Source organism: Salmo salar, chromosome 19, assembly GCF_965601325.2.
Source record: "Salmo salar chromosome 19, fSalSal1, whole genome shotgun sequence".
NCBI classification, from domain to species: domain Eukaryota; kingdom Metazoa; phylum Chordata; class Actinopteri; order Salmoniformes; family Salmonidae; genus Salmo; species Salmo salar.
The window spans coordinates 15,343,152-15,370,584 of record NC_138309.1 but is presented as its reverse complement, the minus strand read 5'-3'; the positions used below and the strand labels follow the sequence as shown (position 1 = coordinate 15,370,584).

At 41.2% G+C, this 27,433-nt stretch overlaps 1 protein-coding gene across 4 annotated transcripts in view; it reads left to right on the top strand.

The window, feature by feature from the left end:
• The window catches only part of plppr5b (phospholipid phosphatase related 5b), a 118,258-nt gene that overhangs the window by 21,641 nt on the left and 69,184 nt on the right, over positions 1–27,433 (top strand). For 2 of the 4 annotated variants that reach the window (XM_045702120.2, XM_014157383.3), the window contains exon 3: positions 18,426–18,614. In XM_045702120.2, the coding sequence (XP_045558076.1) occupies positions 18,426–18,614 (189 nt within the window). Of the gene's footprint in view, positions 1–17,915; positions 18,615–27,433 lie in introns of those variants that run through there. The other 2 variants (XM_014157386.3, XM_014157388.3) reach the window with 2 other exon arrangements.

Here is a 27,433-nt window from a genome sequence, read left to right as displayed (position 1 = left end):
AATGTTCTACCAGCCAGATGAGAGCCAACTAGTTAGCTACTTAGCTACCTAGCTAATCAAAACAAAAGTACATTTATTGGCTAGATACCTTTTAATGTATTTGCCTGTTCGTTAGCTAGCTAGCTTTCAGCTGACTGGTGCTAGCTAGCTACAGACAACAAATGCTGGACTTTGTACAAGCAAGCTAATGTTAGCTAGGTAACCTAGCTTAAAATATGTGCTTGCATTTATTGATTAACCTCAGCTTGAAAACCACTATATATATATATATATATATATATATATATATATATATATATATATATATATATACACTTCTTATACCTGCCAGCATTATGCAAGCAGCTGTGTTGTTGCCCAGCAACCGACCCAGTGTTAGAACTTTTTTTTAGCATTGTTAAAAATTATACAAAAAGGTAGCACATTGTTGGTTCTTAACAGACAAAAATTAGCATGTGAGAGCGATAAATTATAAATATAATCAAAACTGTTGCCCCTACAAACGTATTTAGTCCAAAAGGTGGCACGTCTAATGGTCACATTATGGACTCTGTAGTCTTGTTCTTATCCAACTGCTAAATATTCAGCTAGTTCTGGGGAGAAAGAAATTGTCTGGTGACCCTAATGCTAACGACCCTGTTAAAAATCCGGTATGTGGTTCTCGTTAACAGACCGATGGCTCATGACGAGAGGCAGGGAGTGTGTTGTGGACCTCCAATCAAGTTGATTTGCACATTGTCATCAAGATTGGTGTCATATTGGCTTAGCTATGATGGCAGGGAGATTAGAATTTAACACTGAGCTTCAACCAGTCGCCGTGTCTATAATATGTAGGCTTGATATTGAAAGCAGCATTCTACCATTATCTTCTCAAAATGGTTATTCCATATCTTGTTTAATTTTGTGTTCCGTAAGTGTGAGATCCTGTTTCCATTGATCATTCTTGAGATGTTTCTACAACTTGTTTGGAGTTCACCTGTGGAAATCCAATTGATTGGACATGATTTGGAAAAGCACACACTTGTCTATATAACATCCCACAGTTGACAGTGCATGTCAGAGCAAAAACCAAGACATGAGGTCAAATGAATTGTCCATAGAGCTCCGAGATATGATTGTGTTGAGGCACAGATCTGGAGAAGGGTACCAAAACATTTTATGTAGCATTAAATGTCCCCAAGAACACAGTGACCTCCATCATTCTTAAATGGAAAAATTTTGGAACCACCAAGACTCTTCCTAGAGCTTGCCACCCGGCCAAACTCAGCAATCGGGGGAGAAGGGCCTTACTCAGGGAGGTGACCAAGAACATGATGGTCACTCTGACAGGGCTCCAGAGTTCCTCTGTGGAGATGGGAGAAACTTCCAGAATGACAACCATCTCTGCAGCACTCCACTAATTAGGCCTTTATGGTAGAGTGGCCAGACGGAAGCAACTCCTCAATAAATGGCACATGACAGCCCACTTGGAGTTTGCCAAACAGCACCTAGACTATCAAACCATGAGAAACATGATTCTCTGGTCTGATGAAACTAAGATTGAACTCTTTGGCCTGAATGCCAAGCGTCACATCTGGAGGAAACCTGGCACCATCCCTACGGTGAAGCGTGGTGGTGGCAGCATCATGCTGTGGGAATGTTTTTCAGCAGCAGGGACTGGGAGACTAGTCAGGCACGAGGCAAGGATGAACGGAGCAAAGTACAGAGAGATCCTTGAAAACCTACTCCGGAGCACTCAGGACCTCAGACTGGGGCGAAGGTTCACCTCCCAATAGGACAACGACCCTAAGCACACAGTCAAGACAACGCAAGAGTGGCTTCGGGATATGTCTCTGAATGTCCTTGAGTGGCCCAGCCAGAGCCCAGACTTTAACCCAATCTAACATCTCTGCGGAGACCTGAAAATAGCTGTGCAGCAATGCTCCCCATCCAACCTGACAGAGCTTGAGAGGATCTGCAGAGAGGAATGGGAGAAACTCCCCAAATACAGGTGTGCCAAGCTTGTGGCCTCATACCTAAGAAGACTCGAGTCTGTAATCACTGCCAAAGGTGCATCAACAAAGGACTGAGTAAAGGGTCTGAATATTTCTGTAAATGTGATATTTCAGCAACAACTGCTTTTCTTATGTAACTTCATCATGTTTAACTTTATGGAACTTTACCATCCTATTCACATGACTATAGAATCACCCAACAAAGACTGCATCAGTCTTTCTCCAATAATACATTTTATCTTTGTGGTAATGAATGTTCTCTGTAGGTGACATTTCCTGCACGGAGTGGTTGGTGGTGGGTGTTAATGCAGAGGAAAACAGCAGAAAGGTCCTACACCACAATGGTGGTCACAACTAGTTTTCGCTTTGCAAAATCCCCATCATTTTGGGTAAGATATTGCACCTCCAAGATAAAGGCAATACATAATCTTATCATGTACGATAATTGTTTATTATTGGAGATTCTGCAGAACAAATTTGAACTGCTGCCGAAACACAATTGTGTCCAATAAAGGACATGTCTATTGCAATACCTATTATGGATGTGATTGTCAAAGGAAGGTTGTTTGATCTTGGTAATAATAGCTTAAGGCAGACAGAATCAAGATCCGCAGTGGTAGAGATTGTACTCATGATTGGAATCTGTAACAATCTGAAACCCTTTCCTGTTGAGAAAACAAGTAGAATGTCTGGTATAATTTCTACATTCTTAGAACTGTAGATGTTCCATGTGAGTTCTCCCGTGTTCTAAGTTTTCACAGAATTAAGCTTTACACAAAGGAAGGAGACGCCAAAGTGTACGTAAACAGGCAGAGAGAAAATAAGTTAGCTTGGAGCGTTCAACATATTTGCATGTATTATTAATTACACAGTTAATGACCCCAGGGATGAGTCTTGATGAGCTTGATCTACTTAGTAATTATCTTCATACAGTATCTATCAGTCACTAGAAAAAAATCCCTGCTACAACAGCGATGTCTACACCAAGATAGAGATAGTAATATAGATACAGTAGACTACAGAATAGAGATACAGTGTCTACTCTATCTCTATCAAGACAGAGATAGAGATAGAAATAGCAATAGAGACCAGGGGAGAGATACCTAATACAGTATGTTTACAATCTAAACCAAGCCACTTGACCTTCTTCTCCTTTACCATGTCACAGAAGTAATATATTGTGTAAAGAATGAATGGCCGTTTATTCAATGAAATAACACAGTATATGCTGTGTAGGTGGTAGTTTTGCTAACACAATCAGATTGAATCAGTACTGTATTGGTATAAACCACTATACTGTACATATACCGTTCTATGTTGCATGATCACATGAAATTGACTGTGAAAACTGTAAATGCAACAAACAGACATGTTGGTTATTTGCCATAAAGGAAGCAGTTGTTATAAACTTGTGAGAGTACTTCTAATAATATATATGTGCCAAATTTCACAGTATATAAATGATTTACCCTAGTTTAGCTCATTAAGATTCACAGGCAACGCTAATGATAACAGTCATCACAGAAAGAGGCACCACCACATGTTTATTCATTCACAGCAGTCACATTACAGATTCAGGTGTCAAACTGCCTCTGACTCTCCCATTACAGTGACAACAGGAGAACATGGACCTTTTCCATTTCTCCCAATGCTTCTTGGTTTCACTATTCCTCAGCCTGGCTGCCGCTAATATTTACATTCATAAAATAGGTAACAGGATCCCTTCATATCAACTAGGTTGTGTTAAAGACAGTGTTATGCATTTCTTTTGAAGTGTGGCACGGCAGATAAGCCTCAACTGCTTGAAGCGTGCAACTTTGAAGTTGTCCTCCGTTGCTCGCCTTCTTATAAGTGGTGTTTATTCAGATGCGGTGATGAAATCAAATATATGCTGAACAGTAATCGGCATGGTGGATAGACTGACTGCCTCGGGATATCTGAAGTTATAGATGTGTTTAGCTACAGTCTATTTTTAACCTTCCTGATTTACTTACATGAGGTATGTACAGTGGGGGGGGAAAAGTATTTGATCCCCTGCTGATTTTGTATGTTTGCCCACTGACAAAGAAATTATCAGTCTATAATTTTAATAGTAGGTTTATTTGAACAGTGAGAGACAGAATAACAACAAAAATATCCAGAAAAACGCATGTCAGAAATGTTATAAATTGATTTGTATTTTAATGAGGGAAATAAGTATTTGACCCCTCTCAATCAGAAAGATTTCTAGATCCCAGGTGTCTTTTTTACAGGTAACGAGCTGAGATTAGGAGCACACTCTTAAAGGGAGTGCTCCTAACCGCAGCTTGTTACCTGTAAAAAAGACACCTGTCCACAGAAGCAATCAATCAATCAGATTCCAAATTCTCCACCATGGCCAAGACCAAAGAGCTCTCCAAGGATGTCAGGGACAAGATTGTAGACCTACACAAGGCTGGAATGAGCTACAAGACCATCGCCAAGCAGCTTGGTGAGAAGGTGACAACATTTGGTGCGATTATTCGCAAATGGAAGAAACACAAAAGAACTGTCAATATCCCTCATCCTGGGGCTCCATGCAAGATCTCACCTCGTGGAGTTGCAATGATCATGAGAATGGTGAGGAATCAGCCCAGAACTACACGGAAGGATCTTGTCAATGATCTCAAGGCAGCTGGGACCATAGTCACCAAGAAAACAATTGGTAACACACTACGCCGTGAAGGACTGAAATCCTGCAGCGCCCGTAAGGTCTCCCTGCTCAAGAATACATATACAGGCCCGTCTGAAGTCTGCCAATGAACATCTGAATGACTAAGAGAACAACTGGTGAAAGTGTTGTGGTCAGATGAGACCAAAATGGAGCTCTTTGGCATCAACTCAACTCGCCGTGTTTGGAGGAGGAGGAATGCTGCTATGACCCTAAGAACACCATCCCCACCATCAAACATGGAGGTGGAAACATTATGCTTTAGAGGTGTTTTTCTGCTAAGGGGACAGGACAACTTCACCGCATCAAAGGGACGATGGACGGGGCCATGTACCGTCAAATCTTGGGTGAAAATCTCCTTCCCTCAGCCAGGGCATTGAAAATGGGTCGTGGATGGGTATTCCAGCATGACAATGACCTAAAACACACGGCCAAGGCAACAAAGGAGTGGCTCAAGAAGAAGCACATTAAGGTCCTGAAGTGGCCTAGCCAGTCTCCAGACCTTAATCCCATAGAAAATCTGTGGATGGAGCTGAAGGTTCGAGTTGCCAAACGTCAGCCTCGAAACCTTAATGACTTGGAGAAGATCTGCAAAGAGGAGTGGGACAAAATCCCTCCTGAGATGTGTGCAAACCTGGTGGCCAACTACAAGAAACGTCTGACCGCTGTGATTGCCAACAAGGGTTTTGCTACCAAGTACTAAATCATGTTTTGCAGATGGGTCAAATACTTATTTCCCTCATTAAAATGCAAATCATTTTATAACATTTTTGACATGCGTTTTTCTGGATTTTTTGGTTGTTATTCTGTCTCTCACTGTTCAAATAAACCTACTATTAAAATGATAGACTGATCATTTCTCTGTAAGTGGGCAAACGTACAAAATCAGCAGGGGATCAAATACTTTTTCCCCCCACTGTAGTTGGCTATCTTGTTGAAGAAGTCAATGTGCATTTGAAAGAAAATGCACCCTTTAGTTTAGACCTTCTTGAATTCTAAGTTCTGTATAATACAGGAATAATGTCATGGTAATTGTACAGCTTCGGGCATAGTACTTCAGAGTAGAGATGGGAAGTATCTCTGTTACATGTATTTAAAATACGTATTTTAATTACTTCTGAGTATTTTCTATACCATTTCTTTGTAGCGGCTCCGTTCACCCTGTATTGCTATCAAATGTCTGGTGGCACTATGGTGTGAACCAACAGGACCCTGAACAGCTTATACCCCCAAGCCATAAGACTGCTAAATAGTTAATTCAATAGTTAACCAATAGCTACCAGGACCATCAGCATTGACCCTTTTTCCTCTAGCTCTTTTTCTGTTACTTTTTATTATCTATCCTGTTTCCCAGTCACTTTATCCCTACGTATACTGTATGTACATATCTACCACCATTACCTCGTACCCCAGCACATCAACTAGGTACTGGTACCCAGTGTATATAACCAAGTTATTGTTACCCATTGTGTATTTATTCCTTGTGTTATTATTTATATATTTTTTGTATCTGCATTGTTGAGAATAACACAAATATACATTTTCACAAAGTCTGCTGCCTCAGTTTGTATGATGGCAATATGCAGATACTCCAGAATGTTATGAAGAGTGATCAGATGAATTGCAATTAATTGGAAAGTCCCTCATTGCCATGCAAATGAACTGAATTCTCCAAAAAAACATTTCAACTGCATTTCAGCCCTGCCACAAAAGGACCAGCTGACATCATGTCAGTGATTCTCTTGTTAACACAGGTGTGAGTGTTGACGAGGATAAGGCTGGAGATCACTCTGTCATGCTGATTGAGTTCGAATAACAGACTGGAAGCTTCAAAAGGAGGGTGGTGCTTGGAATCATTGTTCTTCATCTGTCAACCATGGTTACCTGGAAGGAAACACGTGCTGTTATCATTGCTTTGCACAAAAAGGGCTTCACAGGCAAGGATATTGCTGCCAGTAAGATTGCACCTAAATCAACCATTTATCGGATCATCAAGAACTTCAAGGAGAGCGGTTCAATTGTTGTGAAGAAGGCTTCAGGGCACCCATGAAAGTCCGGCAAGCGCCAGGACCATCTCCTAAAGTTGAATCAGCTGCGGGATCGGGGCACCACCAGTAAAAAGCTTGCTCAGGAATGGCAGCAGTCAGGTGTGAGTGCATCTGCACGCACAGTGAGGCGAAGACTTTTGGAGGATGGCCTGGTGTCAAGAAGGACAGCAAAGAAGCCACTTCTCTCCAGAAAAAACATCAGAGACAGACTGATATTCTGCAAAAGGTACAGGGATTGGACTGCTGAGGAGTGGGGTAAAGTAATTTTCTCTGATGAATCCCCTTTCCGATTGTTTGGGGCATCTGGAAAAAAACTTGTCCGGAGAAGACAAGTTGAGAGCTACCATCAGTCCTGTGTCATGCCAACAGTAAAGCATCCTGAGACCATTCATGTGTGGGGTTGCTTCTCAACCAAGGGAGTGGGCTCACTCACAATTTTGCCTAAGAACACAGCCATGAATAAAGAATGATACCAACACATCCTCCGAGAGCAACTTCTCCCAACCATCCTGGAACAGTTTGGTGACGAACAATGCCTTTTCCAGCATGATGGAGCACCTTGCCATAAGGCAAAAGTGGCTCGGGGAACAAAACATCGATATTTTGGGTCTATGGCCAGGAAACTCCCCAGACCTTAATCCCATTGAGAGCTTGTGGTCAATCCTCAAGAGGCAGGTGGACAAACAAAAACCCACAAATTCTGATAAACTCCAAGCATGGATTATGCAAGAATTGGCTGCCATCAGTCAGGATGTGGCCCAGAAGTTAATTGACAGCATGCTAGAGCGGATTGCAGATGTCTTGAAAAAGAAGGGTCAACACTGCAAATATTGACTCTTTGCATCAACTTCATGTAATTGTCAATAAAAGCCATTGACACTTATGAAATGCTTGTAATTATACTTCAGTATTCCACAGTAACATCTGACAAAAATATCTAAATACACTGAAGCAGCAAACTTTGTGAAAATGTATATTTGTGTCATTCTCAAAACTTTAGGCCACGACTGTACACCTCCTTTTTACGAAGCATGTGACAAATATTTTATTTGCATATTTAAAGAAATGGTATATGGTGGTGTAGTGAGATATCCAATGGGCTGGACGATTCTCTTCTCATCACTCATCTTGAAAAAACATATACTAAAAACGTGGAAATCAATCAAGCCGCCATCATTAACACAATGGAAAAATCTAATGATTTATTATTGAAATATTGAAAGTGCGTGGGCTACGAAGAGAAACAAAATGGTTCAGTTTCAGGCCATGTGGCGGAAAGTGAAGCGGGCGCTAGAGATGGGGTTGTGTACTAGTGGGTCTGGGCAGCTGTGATGTTTGTATGATGTTGTTATTTGAATTTGTTGTATTCTTTATAGAAGATCAAATCAAATGTATTTGATAAGACTGTCTACTAAATTAACAAAACAAACTAAACAATTGCAAAGCATGCTGAGTTTTACTTAAATGAGCTCCACCCCAAAACAAGGCCAATGACAGTACCCAGTGTGCTTTGCAGTTGTTCACTTTCGCATATACTGAGTGTACAAAACATTAGGAACACGTTCCTTATATTGAGATGCACCCCCTTTGCCCTCAAAACAGCCTCAATTTGTTGGGACATGGACTACAAGGTGTCGAAAGCGTTCCACAGGAATGTTGGCCCATGTTGACTCCAATGCTTCCCACAGTTGTGTCAAGTTGGCTGGATGTCGTTTGGGAGGTGGACCATTCTTGATACACACGGGAAACTGTTGAGTGTGAAAAATCCAGCAGCGTTGCAGTTCTTGACACACTCAAACCGTTGCGGCTGGCACCTACAGTACTACCATACCCTGTTCAAAAGCACCTAAATCCTTTATCTTGCCAATTGACCCTCTCAATGGCACACATACACAATCCATGTCTCAATTGTCTCAAGGCTTAAAAATCTAACCTGTCTCATCTACACTGATTGAAATGGATTTAAGGTGTTTATACTGTTGTACGCTCAGTGTTTGCATTAACATTTTGGTCATTTATCAGACACTCTTATCCAGAGTGACAGTGTATTCAACTAAGGTAGATAATCAACAACATATTACAATTATAGCAAGTAAGAAGTTTCTGTAACCGTTACTGAGAATGTTGTTGCTGTTTGGCCGGCTACTTGCAAATGTATTTTTGTATTTTAAAATTCAAAATACATGTATTTTAATTAAATACAATACTTTGCAAAAGTATGTTTTATTTTAGTTAGATACATTGGTCTTTAGTGTATTTTGTAGTTGTATTTTTGTAATAGTAATTTGTAATTGATGCCCATCCCTGAGAAACATAATGTAAGTATTTTGCCTGTGTCATGGACAAAATATTATCCATATTTATGAAATATGTTTAGGTACCAGAATCTCAGAGTCATTTTCAGTCGTTCTTATTTATGGTGAATTATTTGCAGATAGAATAATGGTGTCGTGTCGTAAAATTGAAAGTTGAACGTGTTTTGATGAGCTTTCTTTTCTTCCTCTTTTTTGTTGAGAAGAAACCTCGAGAGGAACCAGAGAGACTCAGAGGGGAGTCTCATCCTGGATACAGCCAAATGTTGTCAATCACGATCTCAACCCTTTCATGTTTTAATTTAGTCCCGTTTCAATTGGACCATTGGGGAAGTTTCTGTAGCATGCACGCACAAACACAAACACACACACACACACTGCTTATTAACTGGCCCTGGCGTATACGAGTTGATACCCAGTTAGCCCCCAAGTAGGGGAGATGGGACAGAATGGAGCCCACAACAGAGATCCATTTCCTTTGATATCCAATTCTGCATCATGTTGTATGCAGTGACAGTCCATCAGATTCTTCAGACAAAAATAATAGTAACCTTTTTTTGCAAAGGCAGTCGTTACACAGTTACAGCTACACAGCATTCAGAGGGTTATAAATCATTGTGATAAGGAACTTATCTGGATGGTCTCTGAGTCGTAAACGGCACCCTATATAGTGCACTACTTTTGACCAGATTCCTGTGGAGAGCAGTCAGTGATGTCAATTGACTATCCCCAGGTTATGGAATCAGATACCTTTCTCTTCAGGTGTCTGCTTGGAATCACAGTATGAATAACAGACAGAGACCCAAACTTACTGTATAGCATGACAGGCCCAATAATGCAAACGACAGACAGACAGCTGCGTGGTACTTATCATTAGTTCTGCCACAGCCTTAGCGGATGCTGACAGGTGCCATGGCCGTGAAAGCCAAATGAGTCAGATCAACACACACACACACACACACACACACACACACACACTGTAATGAATTGCTGTTTTACAGGGTTAATGTAATTCCAACAGCTGGATGTCTGTGAGAGATGAACACTATCGATTTAGTTCCTGCTTACAAACAGTGGAATATATTAGAATACATTACAACAAATAAACAAACAAACTAACAAACAGTAATATGTCATCTGAAAATAGTGTTTAAATCATATGAGGCTTAAAACCTCAAAAAGTCTTAGCCATTGAATTTGTATTGAATTTGGCTTTTACTACTATAGCCCAGAGAAACGCATTGAATAACACATTCATAAATGGCAAACAATCATAAGGAATAAGGTTTTGAAGTGTCTGTCCTATATCTAGGAGATATAAGAAAGCTCAGGAAATATTGTAGTTTTTTCAGACGATATATTTAACCCCTTATTTTTCTTGGCACAAAACTGTGATTAGAAGTGAAGGGAAAAAAATGTAACAGCGATGGGTTGTGGTACTTGGAATATTATTTTTTGCAGGATAGCACTTTAAAAAGTGGCAATATTTGGAGAATAAAGTAGAAATATTTTGATAATAAAGTGGCAGTTATATTTCTAGATTAAAGTAGGGGATTTGGTTAACTGTCGCTATACGCACCATCGTTGAAATGTCTGCAGTTAGATGACCTGGTGAAATTATACTTTAGAATTGGCTTTAGTAACAAGGAAATCTTTTCTCTTTTGGGACAAAATAATTGAAGACCTGACCGCCACAAGGAGTCGCTAGAGGGCGATGAGCCAAGGAAATCCCCCTGGCCAAACCCTCCCCTAACCCGGACGACGCTGGGCCAATTGCGCGCCGCCCTATGGGGCTCCCGGTCACGGGATCGAACCCCAGGTTGCAGTGGCGCCTCAGTGCCTTAGACTGCTGAGCCACTCGGGAGGCAACCTTCCATTACTATAATCTAACAGTCAACCGGTCTACCCTCTAGCCTCTATAAGGTGAATAAGTGGTAGCCTACGTTAGCGGTGTAGCTGTGACAAATTGCCTATGACGAAGACGATGCCCCTGTTGTGGGATAACCTATGGATCCTTCATTCCTCCTATCCTTGAAGACATCATAATAGATGGATTGTGAAAGGAGATACAGTATTACGCTAGGCCACCAACCAAGTCATGCCAGATCAGTGATTATTTATTTATAGCCTACAGTTGAAGTCGGAAGTTTACATACACCTTAGCCAAATACATTTAAACTCAGTTTTTCACAATTCCTGACATTTAATCCTAGTAAAAATTCCCTGTTTTAGGTCAGTTAGGATCAACACTTGATTTTAAGAATGTGAAATGTCAGAATAATAGTAGAGAGAATGATTTATTTCAGCTTTTATTTCTTTCATCACATTCCCCGTGGGTCAGAAGTTTACATACACTCAATTAGTATTTGGTAGCATTGCCTTTAAATTGTTTAACTTGGGTCAAACGTTTCCAGTAGCCTTCCACAAGCTTCCCACAATAAGTTGGGTGAATTTTGGCCCATTCCTCCTGACAGAGCTGGTGTAACTGAGTCAGGTTTGTAGGCATCCTTGTTCGCACACTCTTTTTCAGTTCTGACCACACATTTTCTATGGAATTGAGGTCAGGGCTTTGTGATGGCCACTCCAATACCTTGACTTTGTTGCCCTTAAGCAATTTTGCCACAACTTTGGAAGTATGCTTGGTGTCATTGTCCATTTGGAAGACCCATTTGCGACCAAGCTTTAACTTCCTGACTGATGTCTTGAGATGTTGCTTCAATATATCCACATAATCTTCCTTCCTCATGAAGCCACCTGTTTGTGAAGTGCACCAGTCCCTCCTGCAGCAAAGCACCCCCACAACATGATGCTGCCACCCCCGTGCTTCACGGTTGGGATGGTGTTCTTCGGCTTGCAAGCATCCCCCTTTTTCCTCCAAACATAACGATGGTCATTATGACCAAACAGTTCTATTTTTGTTTCATCAGCCCAGAGGACATTTCTCCAAAAAGTACGATCTTTGTCCCAATGTGCAGTTGCAAACCGTAGTCAGGCTTTTTTTTATGGCGGTTTTGGAGCAGTGGCTTCTTCCTTGCTGAGCGGCCTTTCAGGTTATGTCGATATAGGACTCGTTTTACTGTGGATATAGATACTTTTGTACCTGTTTCCTCCAGCATCTTCACAAGGTCCTTTGCTGTTGTTCTGGGTTTGATTTGCACTTTTCACACCAAAGTACGTTCATCTCTCGGAGAGAGAACGCGTCTCCTTCCTGAGCAGTATGACGGCTGCGTGGTCCCATGATGTTTATACTTCCGTACTATTGTTTGTACAGATGAACGTGGTACCTTCAGGCGTTTGGAAATTGCTCCCAGGGATGATCCAGACTTGTGGAGGTCTACGATTTTTTTTTCTGAGGTCTTGGCTGATTTCTTTTGATTTTCCCATGATGTCAATTAAAGAGGCACTGAGTTTGAAGGTAGGCTTTGAAATACATCCACAGGTACACCTCCAATTGACTCAAATTATGTCAATTAGCCTATCAGAAGCTTCTAAAGCCATGACATCCTTTTCTGGAATTTTCCAAGCTGGTTAAAGGCACAGTCAACTTATGTAAACTTCTGACCCACTGGAATTGTGATATAGTGAGTTAGAAGTGATATAGTGAATTAGAAGTGAAATAATCTGTCTGTAAACAATTGTTGGAAAAATGACTTGTGTCATGCACAAAGTAGATGTCCTAACTGACTTGCCGAAACTGTAGTTTGTTAACATAAAATTTGTGGAGTGGTTGAAAAACAAGTTTTAATGACTCCAACCTAAGTCTATGTAAAGTTCCTACTTCAACTGTATATAGACTATCATCATTTATCTAATAGTTATCTAATAATATCTCACCAATATTTACATAAAGTTAAAGAGAATCCATCCATTAATATATTCGGTAACACTTTACTTGACACCCAGCGCCATAACACATTATGACACGGTCATAACCATGTCGTAGTATGTCATTACAGCTGACATAAACTGTCATAATATGGTCATAACACTGTCAAGACCTATATATTTACACCTCTTGTGACATATATTGCGTTATTGTATGGCTGGTTATGACACCTGCATAAGAGTGTCAAAACCCACATTTATTTAAATGTGTTTTTTTTCCCTGCCAAGAAGTTTCCTTTCATTTGAAAGTTTGTTTCTTAAGTCCTTTGATGTTGTTGTAATTCACTCTTTAAAGTCCTGTTTGTTTTTTATCATATTTGAAATAACTTGTAGAAAATACACTTTATGACACTGTCATAAAGCATTATGACCATCCTGTGTCACTTCGACTAAGAAAATACACTTAATGACACTGAAGAAGCATTATGACCATCATAATCATATAAGCCAGATAGGCCTATCAGTCAAAAAGAGGGTGTCTTGTCCTGCTCCTGAAATCTGATTCCATTCATCCCAGTCATCAGAAATAAAGCATTCAGGTAGGTGCATTACTGACATCAATGTGTACGCAATTACAATGATAATTTAACATGGTCAATTTCAGAAAATGTTTTAAAACATTAACATACTGTTGACAAGTATTCTATGGTGTAATGGATTTTTTTGCCTTGTGTGGTAGGTTTTGTGGGTTTCGACACTCTTATGTAGGCGTCATAACCAGCCATAAAATAACGCAGTATATGTTACAACAGGTCTAAATATGTGTCATGACAGTGTTATGACCATATTATGCCAGGTTATGACATGTTATGTCAGCTGTTATGACATATTATTATTATATTATGACATGGTTATGACTGTGTAATAACGTGTTATGGCGCTGGGTGTCAAGTAAAGTGTTACCATATATTCAAACAGTGCCTCAGATTAGCTAGTTTGCGCATGCAGGAGTGGCCCTTGAGTTGCCTCTCCTCCCACAGACACTTGCGTAAAACCCCCTGCTTCATTGTTCATTCCTCCCACAGCCATTGAATAAGCCATGGAATAGGCCTATAATTTACTTTCACTATAACGTACGATTAGCCTACAGGATACGGTTCTCAATTTAGTGGGCCTCTATAGGTTTATAATGTGTTGCAAAATAGAAGTGTTGTAGCGAATTTGGAGAGCAGCTTGACATGGGACACACACACACATGCATAGCCCCCGGTCGCCAGGATCCCAAGATCATTTGTTTTATTGGGTGTGCTCACGTAGCCTACGTGGCCTTTGTTTGTGCTCATAACACACCATGGCTGTTAAAATAGTGTATGCCTATAGTTTGAAATTGCCAGGGGGGAAACACACACCAAGGGGAAACTTGGTGGGTTGTTGTTGTTGTGTGCGCGTGCGTGCGAGTTATTAGATAATTAGATTGATAAGCATGAGTGAATAGTGAAGCTTGTTTGAATGAGTGTATTAGATCATTAGACTGATGTCCATTTGTTTGTTTTGTCCCTACTTTTTACTGCCCACACACACACCTGCATACACATACACACACAACCCGGCCATCTCTACCTATGTATGTAACCACAGTTCCTCCTGAAAATATTATTATGTGCTAAAAGATAAATCATTTCCTTGCCAATAAGCCAAGTACCACCACCCGTCACTCATTACATGGCCCTAATACTCTTCCGTACATAACTACCTCCATACTTCCATTTGATTGTATGGGTTACCTTCAGATGAGTCCTGTGACACTTGTGGGGGTCATAGAGCAAAACGGAGAACACCATCGTGTTCGTGAGAGTCTCCCTTTTCCATAGAGTGGTTCCTAATAGTTAGGAATCTACAGATGTTTTCATGAGAAGACCCATTTTCTGGATGTCTCATGGTCTGACAAACATCGCTGTAGCTCGGTCACTTTCCTACGCAGATGCGGATGCGGTGGATTGAGACGCAGGTCATGCAAAAAGCCTGATATCTAGCTTACATTGATGGATTTTTAATGGGGATTTTTTTTATTTTGTCACTTAGATTGACACACGGGTGCATCAATAGAGTCTTAAGGATTTTTAACAACTAAACGTCCTTACGCTATCTTTACCCCATATTATACAGGATTTATTGTGACCTTAGACCTCCCAACTTAACAGGAAATCAACATTGAAACAAAAACACTTCACACACATCTCTGGAGTGACAGATGGACTGTGGCCCTCAGATGGTGCTTTTCGTAAACACGACACCTCAGTGCCTCAGAGCTGACATGTGCTGTCCCGATCAGTAATTGGACAGATTTGTAGATCCTTCCGCATGATTGGATCCGTGGCAGCGGTGCGATGATGCGGCTCAAGTAATGGGCCACTGTGAATCGCCTGGCACATATTGTCTGGCCTCCCGTGGAGAGTTTGATTCGGACAAAAATACCCCTGATCTGTAATGCACATTGGTACATCTGGAATAATGGGTGAATATTGGAAAGGCTAAACCCTTTAAAAATTGTAAATAAAAATGAAGGATTGGCCCCACATTTTTTGCCCATGAGGCTTAGCCATAAAATAGCCTCAAAGTTTGAGCACATTCAGAAATGTCTGTTTCTTTTGAGACTGTAAAATCTGCGTTAGGCTGGCATTAATGGTAAAGGATATAAATTAGCCTTGGCACTATAATCACCATGGCACACAGCCTTTCCCTCCCCTGATCCAGACAATACAGACGGCTAGAGAACAGATCTGTCATAGTCCTGAGATTGACATCTCTCCATCTCCTCTGTGTACCTTTTAATAGTTAGATCTTTCCGTAATTACACCAAAACTGAATGGTACCATTAGAACCATGGATGGAGTGTCTAAGTGTTTGTCCTCATTGACTCATATACCATGACTGTAGAATAGAATAGACAGAAGAGATAGATTTCTCGGCATCCCACGGCATTACGATACTAGTTAAAATGTTGCCTTGACTACACAGGAAAATCGGAAGTGTTAAACTAACTCGCTGTTAAACTAACTCGCTGTAGTGTTAATTTTAACACTTTTGCAGTGCGTATATGCATCCACTCTCAACATAGTGAATTTCACGCTTTCAAAAATGTTAAGATTTAGACAGTGTTTCTGTAACCCTATACAGAATAGAAACTGTACACTGGCTGTGTGAAATTCACAATACACTGGAGTGAACAAATTAGTATTTCACTCTACTCTGGAGTGAAATATAATGGAATGGCGTATGCAGTAAAGCCAAATGTGCATATTTCCCAGGATACCTTTTTTTTTGTGAATTGTGGCGTTACCACCCATGGCTGTATTTGTTAGTGGCACAGATATGGTTGTTAAAAACTTTCCTTTAAAGGTCCTAGGTAAATGTTATAATTAAAATTAAACTATGACAATACACTATACATTACATACTGTATATCATAAGTGTAACGGCCGTCGTATTGAGTAGACCAAGGTGCAGCGGGTGTCATAATTGCAGCCGTGTTGAAGAGACCAAACTGCAGCAGGTGATATGTAGATACTCATCTTTTTAATGTATAAGAGCAAAGTATCCACAGGAAAAACAATAAACAAAAACAACAGGCTAATATGCTACGTACATACCAAAACTAGCAGTGTTAGCACAACCACCCACAAACCCAAGTGACAAACATACTCCTAATTATATGACTCCCAATCAGGAACAACGATCACCAGCTGTCCCTGATCGGGAGCCACACAGACCCACATAGAAATACAACACCCAGAACATACATACTCTGCCACGTCCTGACCAAAACTACACAACAACACCCTCTGCTGGTCAGGACATGACAGTGGGAAAATGTATACTCATCTTATTATTTATTATAAAAGAAGGAAAAACCAAAAGAAACACGTATACAAAAACGAACGAACGACACTAAACAGTCCCGTCAGGTGCTACATACACTAAACAGGAAATAACTACCCACAATTCCCATTACCAAAACACCCCTATACATAGGACCTTCAATCAGAGGCATCGAGGAACAGCTGCCTCCAATTGAAGGCCAAATCAATAAACTAAACATAGAAATAGAAAGACTAGACTAGAACATAGAAATATACTAACATAGAACATAAACCAAAACCCCAGAACACTCTAAACAAACACCCCTCTACAAAACACATAGCCCAACAAACCCCGAAACACTCTAAACAAATATCCCCTGCCACGTCCTGACCAAACTAATATAACAAATAACCCCTTTACTGGTCAGGACGTGACAATAAGGACTTTGATGTCCTAGTTTTATCCTAACTCAGTGGTGTTAGGAAACTCTTGGTTTAAAGGCCACATCAGGTCTGCATATCACTTTATGCTGGGTTGCAAAGTGATGTGATGTGTAATTCCTATTGGAATCCAGATAGTGTTAGGGTATCCAAACTTTGGCATTTTTATTATCCCGCAACCCGCATTCAGAATGACTATCAAGATTGGTAAAGGAGACTTGGCTTGGATTTGATGGGACTGTTTTATGATCCACAATGTAAAGGAATAAATCGGGTTATTAACACCAACACTGGGGGTTCTTTTACACCACTGAGTCTTAATTTCAATCTTACAGAGTGAATTTAACTCCTGAATCAACACTAGAATTGTAACAATGAAAAATCAACACTGGCCAATTCCTATTCATTTTCATTATGCGAACCTAAAAACTCCAACGACAGAACAGTCGTTGACATCAGCTTTGATTAATCATTTGATGGAGTCTTTGGAAAACACGTGCATAAAATCGAATTGAATATGCATGCATATCTCTCCAAATGCCTCCAACAAAATGCATATCTCTCCAAATGCCTCCAACAAAATTACAATAATATAGATATCTGGACTGCATGGACAAGAGTGTAGAGTAGGCTGATGTGGTTGACGTCAGCTTTGATTACTGTGTTCTGTTGTTGGAGTCTTTAGGACACATGCGGGCGTTCGCATAATGAAAATGAATAGGAATGGTGCGTATCTCTCCAAAGGGCACTAATGCTGACGCACGACTCTGACTGCGGTGAAGATGACTTGGAGGCGAATCTAAAGCTCTAACAAGTTGCTCAGAGTCATTCACTGCGGGTGCTGAAAGGAGAGATGAAAAGCAGCAACGTGCGTGCGTTGTCACTCCTCTTTCCATCATTTGCTGCCCACGGTGAATAGCGGCGCGGCTGCTGCTGCGCACAAACACACAGACCCACGCGTAGGCTCCCTCCAATCCACACGTTTTCATCTCTATCTCGTTCATTCCGGTTCCAGTGACCAACCGGGGTTGATAGAACACGGCTCTGTGAACATCACCATTCAGCAATGCCTTATAACGAGCATTAGTGGCAGTAGGAGAAATGTGGGGCTGACAGGAGCTATGGTCAAGCTGCTGCGCTAGGCTAGGGGCGAAGAAGGCGGAATGAAAACCGAGGTGGCGGGGCTTTCTCTCCTCAGTGAAGTGGATTGTTAAATGTTCCTTTCTCTTCCTTTGACGAACATGCTTTATTTTCAGCTGGTGATCATGGCGGGGACGGTCATGCTGGCATACTACTTCGAGTACACAGACACGTTTAACGTGCACGTCCAAGGGTTCTTCTGCTATGACAATGCCTACGCGAAGCCGTACCTCGGACCGGAGGAGTCCAGCGCGATCCCTCCCGCTCTACTATATGCGCTCGTGGCAGGGGTCCCAACACTTGTGGTGAGTTTGTCTATATTCACTATTTCTATGATGTGGGTATATTTGAATAGGCTCCAGATTTATACTGTTAGCATTTTTCAGATTTTCTTTATCTGAGGTTAACGTTCGATTGGCTAATTTCAGTTACAATTGTTTAATTTGCTTGTCGATTGGAAATTATTAACTTGCATAATGCAATCGATGAAAATAGACTGTGCTTAGAATTTAAATCACAACACTTGAAGACAGCAATTGATTCTTGTCTCGAGTTGCCATAGCAAGCAATTACTGTAGCTTATACAAGTTGCTTCAGACTGGTATTTCATGTTACTGGCCCTCAAGAAACTGTACTCTGTATCTTTAAATCAGGATCAATTAATTCATAGATACATAAAGGCCTAGATCAAACATGCAAATTAGTTATAACGTCAGCACAAGGCTAGAAGTCTTACATCAGTGGTGGCACAACCCACATGTATAGGGGCAATAATACTCTTAAAACAGATTTATGTGATTTTCCCTAGGCTCAATTATACCACCTTGGGGGCCATGCCGTCTTTGATGCCAGACAGGCTTTATTGCAATGTCCTGCTCTATTTTATGGTTTCATTAACTAGATTATGTCCTCATTCCATTCAAGCTGTCAACATGGAGCTTCTGCACTTTTGCAGACAGTATTGTGCGCCCCAAATGTCACCCCATTCCCTATATAGTGCACTGCTTTTGTTTTGACCAGAGGGCTGAAGTGTAAAGTAGTGCACAGGAATAGGGTGCCATTTTAGACCCTGCATAGGTCTGTGGTCTATGGCAAGGGTGTTCTAGTCCAGGAGTATTCAACTCTTACAAAGGCCGGAGCCTGTTGGTTCTGTTCTACCTGATAGTTAATTGCCACCATCTGGTGTCCCAGGTCTAAATCAGTCCCTGATTAGAGGGGAACAATGAAAAAACACAGTGGAACTGGCTTCTAGGTCCAGAGTTGAGTTTCAGTGTTCTAGTCAATAGGTGATGTAGTTCTAGTGATACTTTCTTCTTCCGGTCCCGTGTGGCTCAGTTGGTAGAGCATGGTGTTTGCAACGCCAGGGTTGTGGGTTCAATTCCCATGGGGGACCAGTACGGGAAAAAAATTTATGAAATGTAAGTCGCTCTGGATAAGAGTGTCTGCTAAATGACTAAAATGTAAAATGTAAAGATTTTCTTAAAAAACACCACTGACGGTATATTTTCCAGTAACAGGTCAGGTTATGGCTATAGTCCAGTTATTTTTATACAGTATATGCATGCTTGGTACTGACTGTACACAGAGTTCTTCCTTTTTTGACACCTATACCTGACTTTTCTTGCATAGACAAATAACAACACCCACATGCTGCATCCCACACACTTCCAGAACAGCCAGGAACCTAATATAGAAACCATAGATAATATAGCAGGCTCTATGACAGAAACCCTCTCCTTCAAAGCACTGTAGAATGCAGGCTAATACATCAGGTATAACTATGATAATTCTGTAGGCTATACTTATTTCTTTTTAAGTGTAACCTTTATTTAAGTAGGCAAGTCAGTTAAGAACAAATTCTTATTTACAATGACGGCCTAGGAACAGTGGGTTAACTGCCTTGTTCACGGGCGGAACGACAGATTCTTGCCTTGTCAGCTCAGGGATTCGATCTTGCAACCTTTCGGTTACTGGCCCAACACTCTAACCACTAGGCTACCTGCCACCCCAAGTATGGCACCCTATGCTTGACTCTTACCACCCCAGATATTTGATGAAGGATTGTGTCTCAGGCTAATGATCACAATTTGTAATCTATTTAATAACAAGGTTTAATAATGCTTTAGAGCATCGCCTCAAGTCTTGATGATAAGGTGTTGGGTGTCAAGTTTCATATTTGAAAAGTGTTGAAAATGAAGAAGGATGGTTCTTTCTGCAAGCCAAACCCAATATGGTTTCTGGCCACTGTTCTCCATGCATGATGACATTCATGCCTCTGCAGATGACAAGTATTTGATTGACAGGATGCTCATAGGGGACATTCTCTCTAGCCTACAATGCTGTGTTTGTTCCCTATTCCTGAAAGAGGTTATCACTTTGGAGACTCACAGGCATATTTCAGAGGTTGCTGCTTGTCAGGATTCCCTGTTGGACTGAGTGTGGTTGTAAGTGACTCTTCTTTCATGTTATGACTTGGGGCGTCTCCAGTCTCCAATGCATTCAGATGCATTGTGCTTTCATTTAAATATTTCAGATCCCATCCGCCATTTCTCCATTTGTCTGACGTTTTTTTACTCTTTGTTAAGTGTAGGATGGTGTTGAGACATATGATTATGTCAGTGTTGTAGTGTAACTGTTATGCTCATGAACAACATTAAGTGCTTACAGTTTCACTTATGTTGAGGTTATCTAAAATATACAATTGTATTATACTAAAAACGTTCTTTGATATTTTCTATGTTGAAAATCTAGTCGTTATTTGAGATAGCACTGACCGAATATGGGATTTTGTGGTAACAGGTACACACACGTACACATGATGCACACACACACACACTAAGCCAACTGACTGAAAGTGTCTGTAAGACGGATGATGACCTAAGCAGAATCACACATTCAGTACCATCCCAGGCTGGATGAAAACCTCTTGCTGCCACATTGTGTGTGCGTGTGTGCGTGCGTGCGTGCGGGGGGGATCTATTACAAAGTAGTGTTGGCAGAGAAGATACTGCCTCCTTAAAATGTGCTGCTCAGAAATGTCTTATTGGATTTACAGTGGAAGTAAAACCAGAGGATTCTGATTGGTCGGCAGAAGGTGTACTGAAGTTTAATAGACGTGGGGTTGCCTATATATTGTAATTGGTATGTACAGCAGGTAGACACTGAAACTGTATATGCTGCAGACTTTCTTGCCACCTTATTCCCTATGCAGTGCACTAGTTTTGACCAGGGACCATTTGGGATAAAAAACAGTGCACTACAAAGGGATTAGGTTGCCTTTTGGGACACAGCATAGATTGAGCAGGGCAGTTGCAGTGCCCTATAGTTGTTACATCTACCATGCATAATACTACATACAATATCCCTTTACATTGATCTTTTGAATTAAGAAATTGGTCCACTGCCATTTGACATTATCAAAACCCCCCAGAAATATTAATGTTTTAAAATGATCAATTTGTTTGATAATCGCCAGACATTTAAACCACATTAAGATGTAAATACTCTTATCGTTTAGATTAGAAGTATCAGGTTATAAGTATTTATAAGTATGGTGTGTGGATCATATATTGGAATGTGACTATTAAGAGTTTATAATTAATGTTTGATTAATGTCTTTACATGGGATTAGAGAATGTTTGCGCTTTTGAATTAGACAAAAAAACACATGACCACGAACATTGTGGTCGATTCTAAACAAAATAAAACAACACATGCATGTGCACACACACACATACACACACACACTGCCATTGTTAGTGCCTAATTTAATGACATTCAGCGGATAAACTGATGAGAAATGAGATTGATTGCATTTTAGCCAACACTGCGTATTGGCGATTGAAGTCTGGGGTAAGTTTAAATCCAGTCATGCTTTAGCCTGGAACACTACATCATGGTGCATAGTACACATGGTATTAAACAAATGTCTGCAACACTAGACCTGTTGCAGTTAAGTTTTAATTCAACTTGTACTTGTTATTCTACTTACTTATCCAGAGGTGCAACACAGTGTAAGATACTGTATTTCTACAGACACGACAGCACAGCCACTGATAAATACTGCATTCTCCCTACACTGCAAAAGTTTGATCTCAGACACAGTTTACTCAGAACTTCTCACCACTTGAATAGAAGTGGTGAAATTTCTAGTGAGGTTTTTTAGCAGAGCATAGCTGAGTGGTGGTGAATGTCTTTAAAACAGTGCTCGCTTTTGACACACCACTTAACGAGACAACATGAGTAATGTAAGGTAGAGATACAGTGCAGTCTGCCTTGTGCTTATTCCTATTGTCTGATTGAAACATTCTGCAATTTCTTCTAAATGGGTTTGAACTTTTTGGGTGAAAAATACAAGTTTTCTCAAACTCTCACCGATTTCTTTATGATGTCATTCATTCAAAGAGAGTACTACTGTTCTAGTTGTTGATTTAGCCCACATTGAATGCTTTGAATTCAGCATATTTGGTATGTAGGGCAATGGTATCTCCTTCTTCATAGCTCATAATTTCAGTTTGATGGTGGATTGATGAGTATCATGGTTGGCTGTTGGCTACTGAAAATAAATAAATCATTCTCATTTTTCTTCCAAACCGATCAGTGATTCTGTTCTGCTGCAAGTCCTATCAACCCCTGGGGTTTGGTTGTTGTTTAAAAAAAAACTTACGCTCAATTTCAACCGCCATCTTTTATTTATGACCAATATGCAAATCTCCATCTTCGTTGAAGAACATGTGATTAGCATTTCAGGGCACACAATAGTTTAGCTTAGGGCTATGAGATATCATTGTGTGGTGGTGATGTGCTTAAAAAGTAATGAGAGAGAGAGAGAGAGAGAGAGAGAGAGAGAGAGAGAGAGAGAGACTTAGCCCAAGAGAAAGGCGCAACAACACCCACAGCTAGCTAGCTAACTTTCAAAGGATTAATATTCAGAGTATATATATCCTTCCTCATATGAAACACTTCAATAACCCTCACTAATAACCTCCAATGTGATGGATCTGGCTCATTGGACTGATGGCTGCCTTGAAGCCTGACTGACTGCATGGACAACTTCAAATATCCTTCGTCCAGCCAGTGACTTAGCCTCTCAGTGCCAAACGTATTAGGATACAATGGACAAATTGGTCAGACCGGGTGTACTACTTCAGGTCTACATGAAGACATATTGAGTCATACTTAAGCCATCAGAGAGAGGGCTGGTTAAACAAACACCATTTTGTTCTCCTTTCACCCTGGACCTGACAGGGTTTAGAAGTCACAGGGAAACTGGGACAAATGGCCTAAGTCGCTAAGGGAACAGTAGTTGGCATTTAGCGGTTCCTCTATGTGTGTGTGTGTGTGTGTGTGTGTGTGTGTGTGTTTGTTTGTGTGTGTGTGTTAGCGCTGCGAAGGACGTCTGGATGGAGACGTGGGTGGCCTGTTAGGCCGTGGCGGTCGCGCTCCCACGTCAACGTTATGCGATGCTTAGTGATGTTACTGGGTAGCAAAGTGACCGTTACCCATCTGCATCTCAGCTCACAGCTGTGTGTGTGTGTGTGTGTGTTAAACTACATACACCTCTGCATCAGCATGGGGCAATGTTAGTATTGGATTCCACATCAATGGTGGCACACACACACACACACACACACACACACACACACACACACACACACACACACATTTCAGTTTGATAGTGTTAAAGACAGTATCGATTCAGGGCCGGGCCAGGCCGAACACCAACCAGGAAATAACTACATTCACATCACATCAGCAAAACGTAGAACGCCAGCTGAGCAAAACGCCGTAAAACAGCCTAGTAATGTCAGTCTAAGCAGACACAGACAGCCACATTAACTAGTTTAACTGCTGTCCTCATATTACTGAGAGACTGTAACATACTGGAATTGCTTTTGACTGTAATTTAAGCTATAGGCACTGTGGTTATGGAATAAGAAGTGGTATTATGATTGTGACAGGGTGAGCAATGCAGTTTGTGTCATATCTTAGCATGAAGCCAATTTAACTCAGAGAATTATCAGTAAATGAAGATAAGCTGCTCTACAACATAATATCAGGTTTCAGTTCTACCAGCCAGGTATATGTACTACATACTAAGTCCCCAATAAGTTATAAGTGCTATGTGCAGTGCCTTCAGAAAGTATTCACACCCCTTGACTTTTTCCACATTCATTTTATAATGACTTCCCGATCTCTGTACACCACACATACAATTATCTGTAAGGTCCCTTCTTCGAGCAGTGAATTTCAAGCACAGATTCACCCACAAAGACCAGGGATGTTTTCAGGCCAGGCTTCCAATGCTTAGCAAAGAAATCAAGTCAAATAACATTTTATTTGTCACATGCGCCGAATACAACAGGTGTAGACTTTACTGTGAAATGCTTACTTACAAGCCCTTTCACAACAATTTAGAGTTAAAAATTAAGAAACATTTGCAATTTTTTTAAAGGAAATAGTAACACCATAAAATAACAATAACGAGATTATATGCAAGGAGTACCAGTTCCGAGTCAATGTGCAGGGGTACGAGGTAGTTGAGGTAATTGAGGTAATATATACATGTAGGTAGGGGTAAAAGTGACTAGGCAATCAGGATAGATAATAAACAGAGTAGCAGCAGTGTATGTGAAGAGTGCGAAAGATTGTGAAAGTGTGTCTATGTGTGAGTGCGTGTGTGGCGTCAATATGCATGTGTGTTTTGTGTGTGTGAGCGGTGCATGTAGTGTATGTGTGTGTGTTGGAGTGTCAGTGTAGTATATGTTATAGTGTGAGTCCAGTGAGTGTTCATAGAGCCGGTGAAAGACAGCCAGTGCAAGTAAAAAGGTGGTCAATGCAAATAGTCAGGCTAGCCACTTGATTAACTGTTAATAAGCAGTATTATGGCTTGGGGGTTGAAGCTGTTCGGGAGCCTTTTGGTCCCAGACTTGGCCCTTTGGTACCACTTTCCATTTCAGTAGCAGAGAGAACAGTCTATGACTTGGGTGACTGGAGTCTTTGACAATGGGCCTTCCTCTGACCCTGCCTGGTATAGAGGTTCTGGATGGCAGGGCGCTCATCCCTAGTGATGTGCTGGGCCGTACGCATTACCCTCTGCAGTGTCTTATGGTCGAGTGCCAAACAGTTGCCATACCAAGCGGTGATGCAGCCAGTCAAGATGCTCTCAATGGTGCAGTTGTAAAACTTTTTGAGGATCTGAGGGCCCATGCTAAATCTTTTCAGCTTCCTGAGGAAGAAGAGGTGTTGTCGTGCCCTCTTCATGACTGATGTAGACATCGGGGAACTGATGTAGACATCGGGGAACTGATGTGGACACCGGGAAGCTCTCGACCCACTACACTACAGCCCTGTTGATGTGAATGGGGGTGTGCTCGGCCCTCAGTTTCCTGTAGTCCACAATTAGCTCCTTTGTCTTGCTGACGTTGAGGGAGAAGTTGTTGTCATCGCACCACACTGCCAGATCTCTGACCTCCTCCCTATAGGCTGTCTCATTGTCGTCTGTGATCAGGCCTACCACTGTCGTGTCGTCTGCAAACTTAATGATGGTGTTAGTCATGCGCAGCCGTGCAGTCAGGAAGTCCAGGATCCAGTTGCAGAGGGAGGTGTTCAGTCCCAGGGTTCTTAGCTTAGTGATGAGCTTGGTGGGTACTATAGTGTTGAATGCAGAGCTGTAGTCAATGAACAGCATTCTTACTTAGGTGTTCCTTTTGTCCAGGTGGGAAAGGGCAGTATGGAGTGCAATATAGATTGCGTCATCTGTGGATCTGTTGAGGCGGTGTGTGAATTGGAGTTGTTCCAGGATGTCTGGGATAATGGAGTTGATGTGAGCCATAACCAGCCTTTCAAAGCATACATATGTGAATGCTATGGGGAGATTTGGACATGTTTTTAGACAGGTTACCTTGGCGTTCTTGGGCACAGGGACTATGGTGGTCTACTTGAAGCATGTAGGTATTACAGACTGGGTCAGGGAGAGGTTGAAAATATCAGTGAAGATACTTGCCAGCTGGTCAGCTCATGCACTGAGTATGCGTCCTGGTTATCTGTTTGGCCCTGCGGACTTGTGAATGTTAACCTGTTTAAAGGTCTTACTCACATCGGCTACGGAGAGCGTAATCACACAGTCGTCCAGAACAGCTGGTGCTCTTATGCATGGTTCGGTGTTGCTAGCATCAAAGTGTGCATAGAAGGCATTTAGCTTGACTGGTAGGATCAACTGAGCAGCTGAGAGCTGGGTTTTCCTTCGTAATCCATGATAGTTTGCAAGCCCTGCCACATCAGATGAGCGTCAGAGCTGGTGTTGTGGGATTCAATCTTAGTCCTGTATTGACGCGTTGCCTGTTTGATGTTCCATCGGAGGGAGTAGCGGGGTTTCTTATAAGCTTCTGGATTAGTGTCCCGCTCCTTGAAATTGGCAGATCTAGCCTTTAGCTCAGTGCGGATGTTGCCTGTAATCCATGGCTTCTGGTTGGGATATGTACGTACGGTCACTGTGGGGATGACGTCGTCAATGCACTTATTAATGATGCCGGTGACTAATGTGGTAAACTCCTCAATGCAATCGGATTAATTCTGGAACATATTCCAGTCTGTGCCAGCAAAACAGTCCTGTAGCTTTGCATTCGCTTCATCGAACCACTTCTGTATTGAGCGCGTCGCTGGTACTTCCTGTTTGAGTTTTGTATGCATCTCTGTGTGTGGAGTAAAGGTGATCTAGAGTTTTTTTTCGCCTCTAGTTGCACAGGTGACATGCTGGTAGAAATGAGTTAAGACAGATTTCAGTTTTTCTGCATTAAAATCCCCGGCCACTAGGAGCACCGCCTCTGGATGAGCATTGTCTTGTTTGCTTATGGCCCTATACAGCTCGTTGAGTGCAGTCTTAGTGCCAGCATCGGTTTGTGGGGGTAAGTAAACAGCTACAGCATTATTTTATAGTATGAAAAATACAATTGAACATATATGAATAAAATAGAAAGGATATGTAATGAGAATTTTTATGTTTGTGCTTTTCTAATTTCTGTGTTCAATTTATGTGCTGTTCTAAAAACCTATTTCTGTGTTCATGCGACTAATGATTTGAAAAAAGTCGCATGAAAGGCATGAGCTCTGCTTTGTTTTTTGC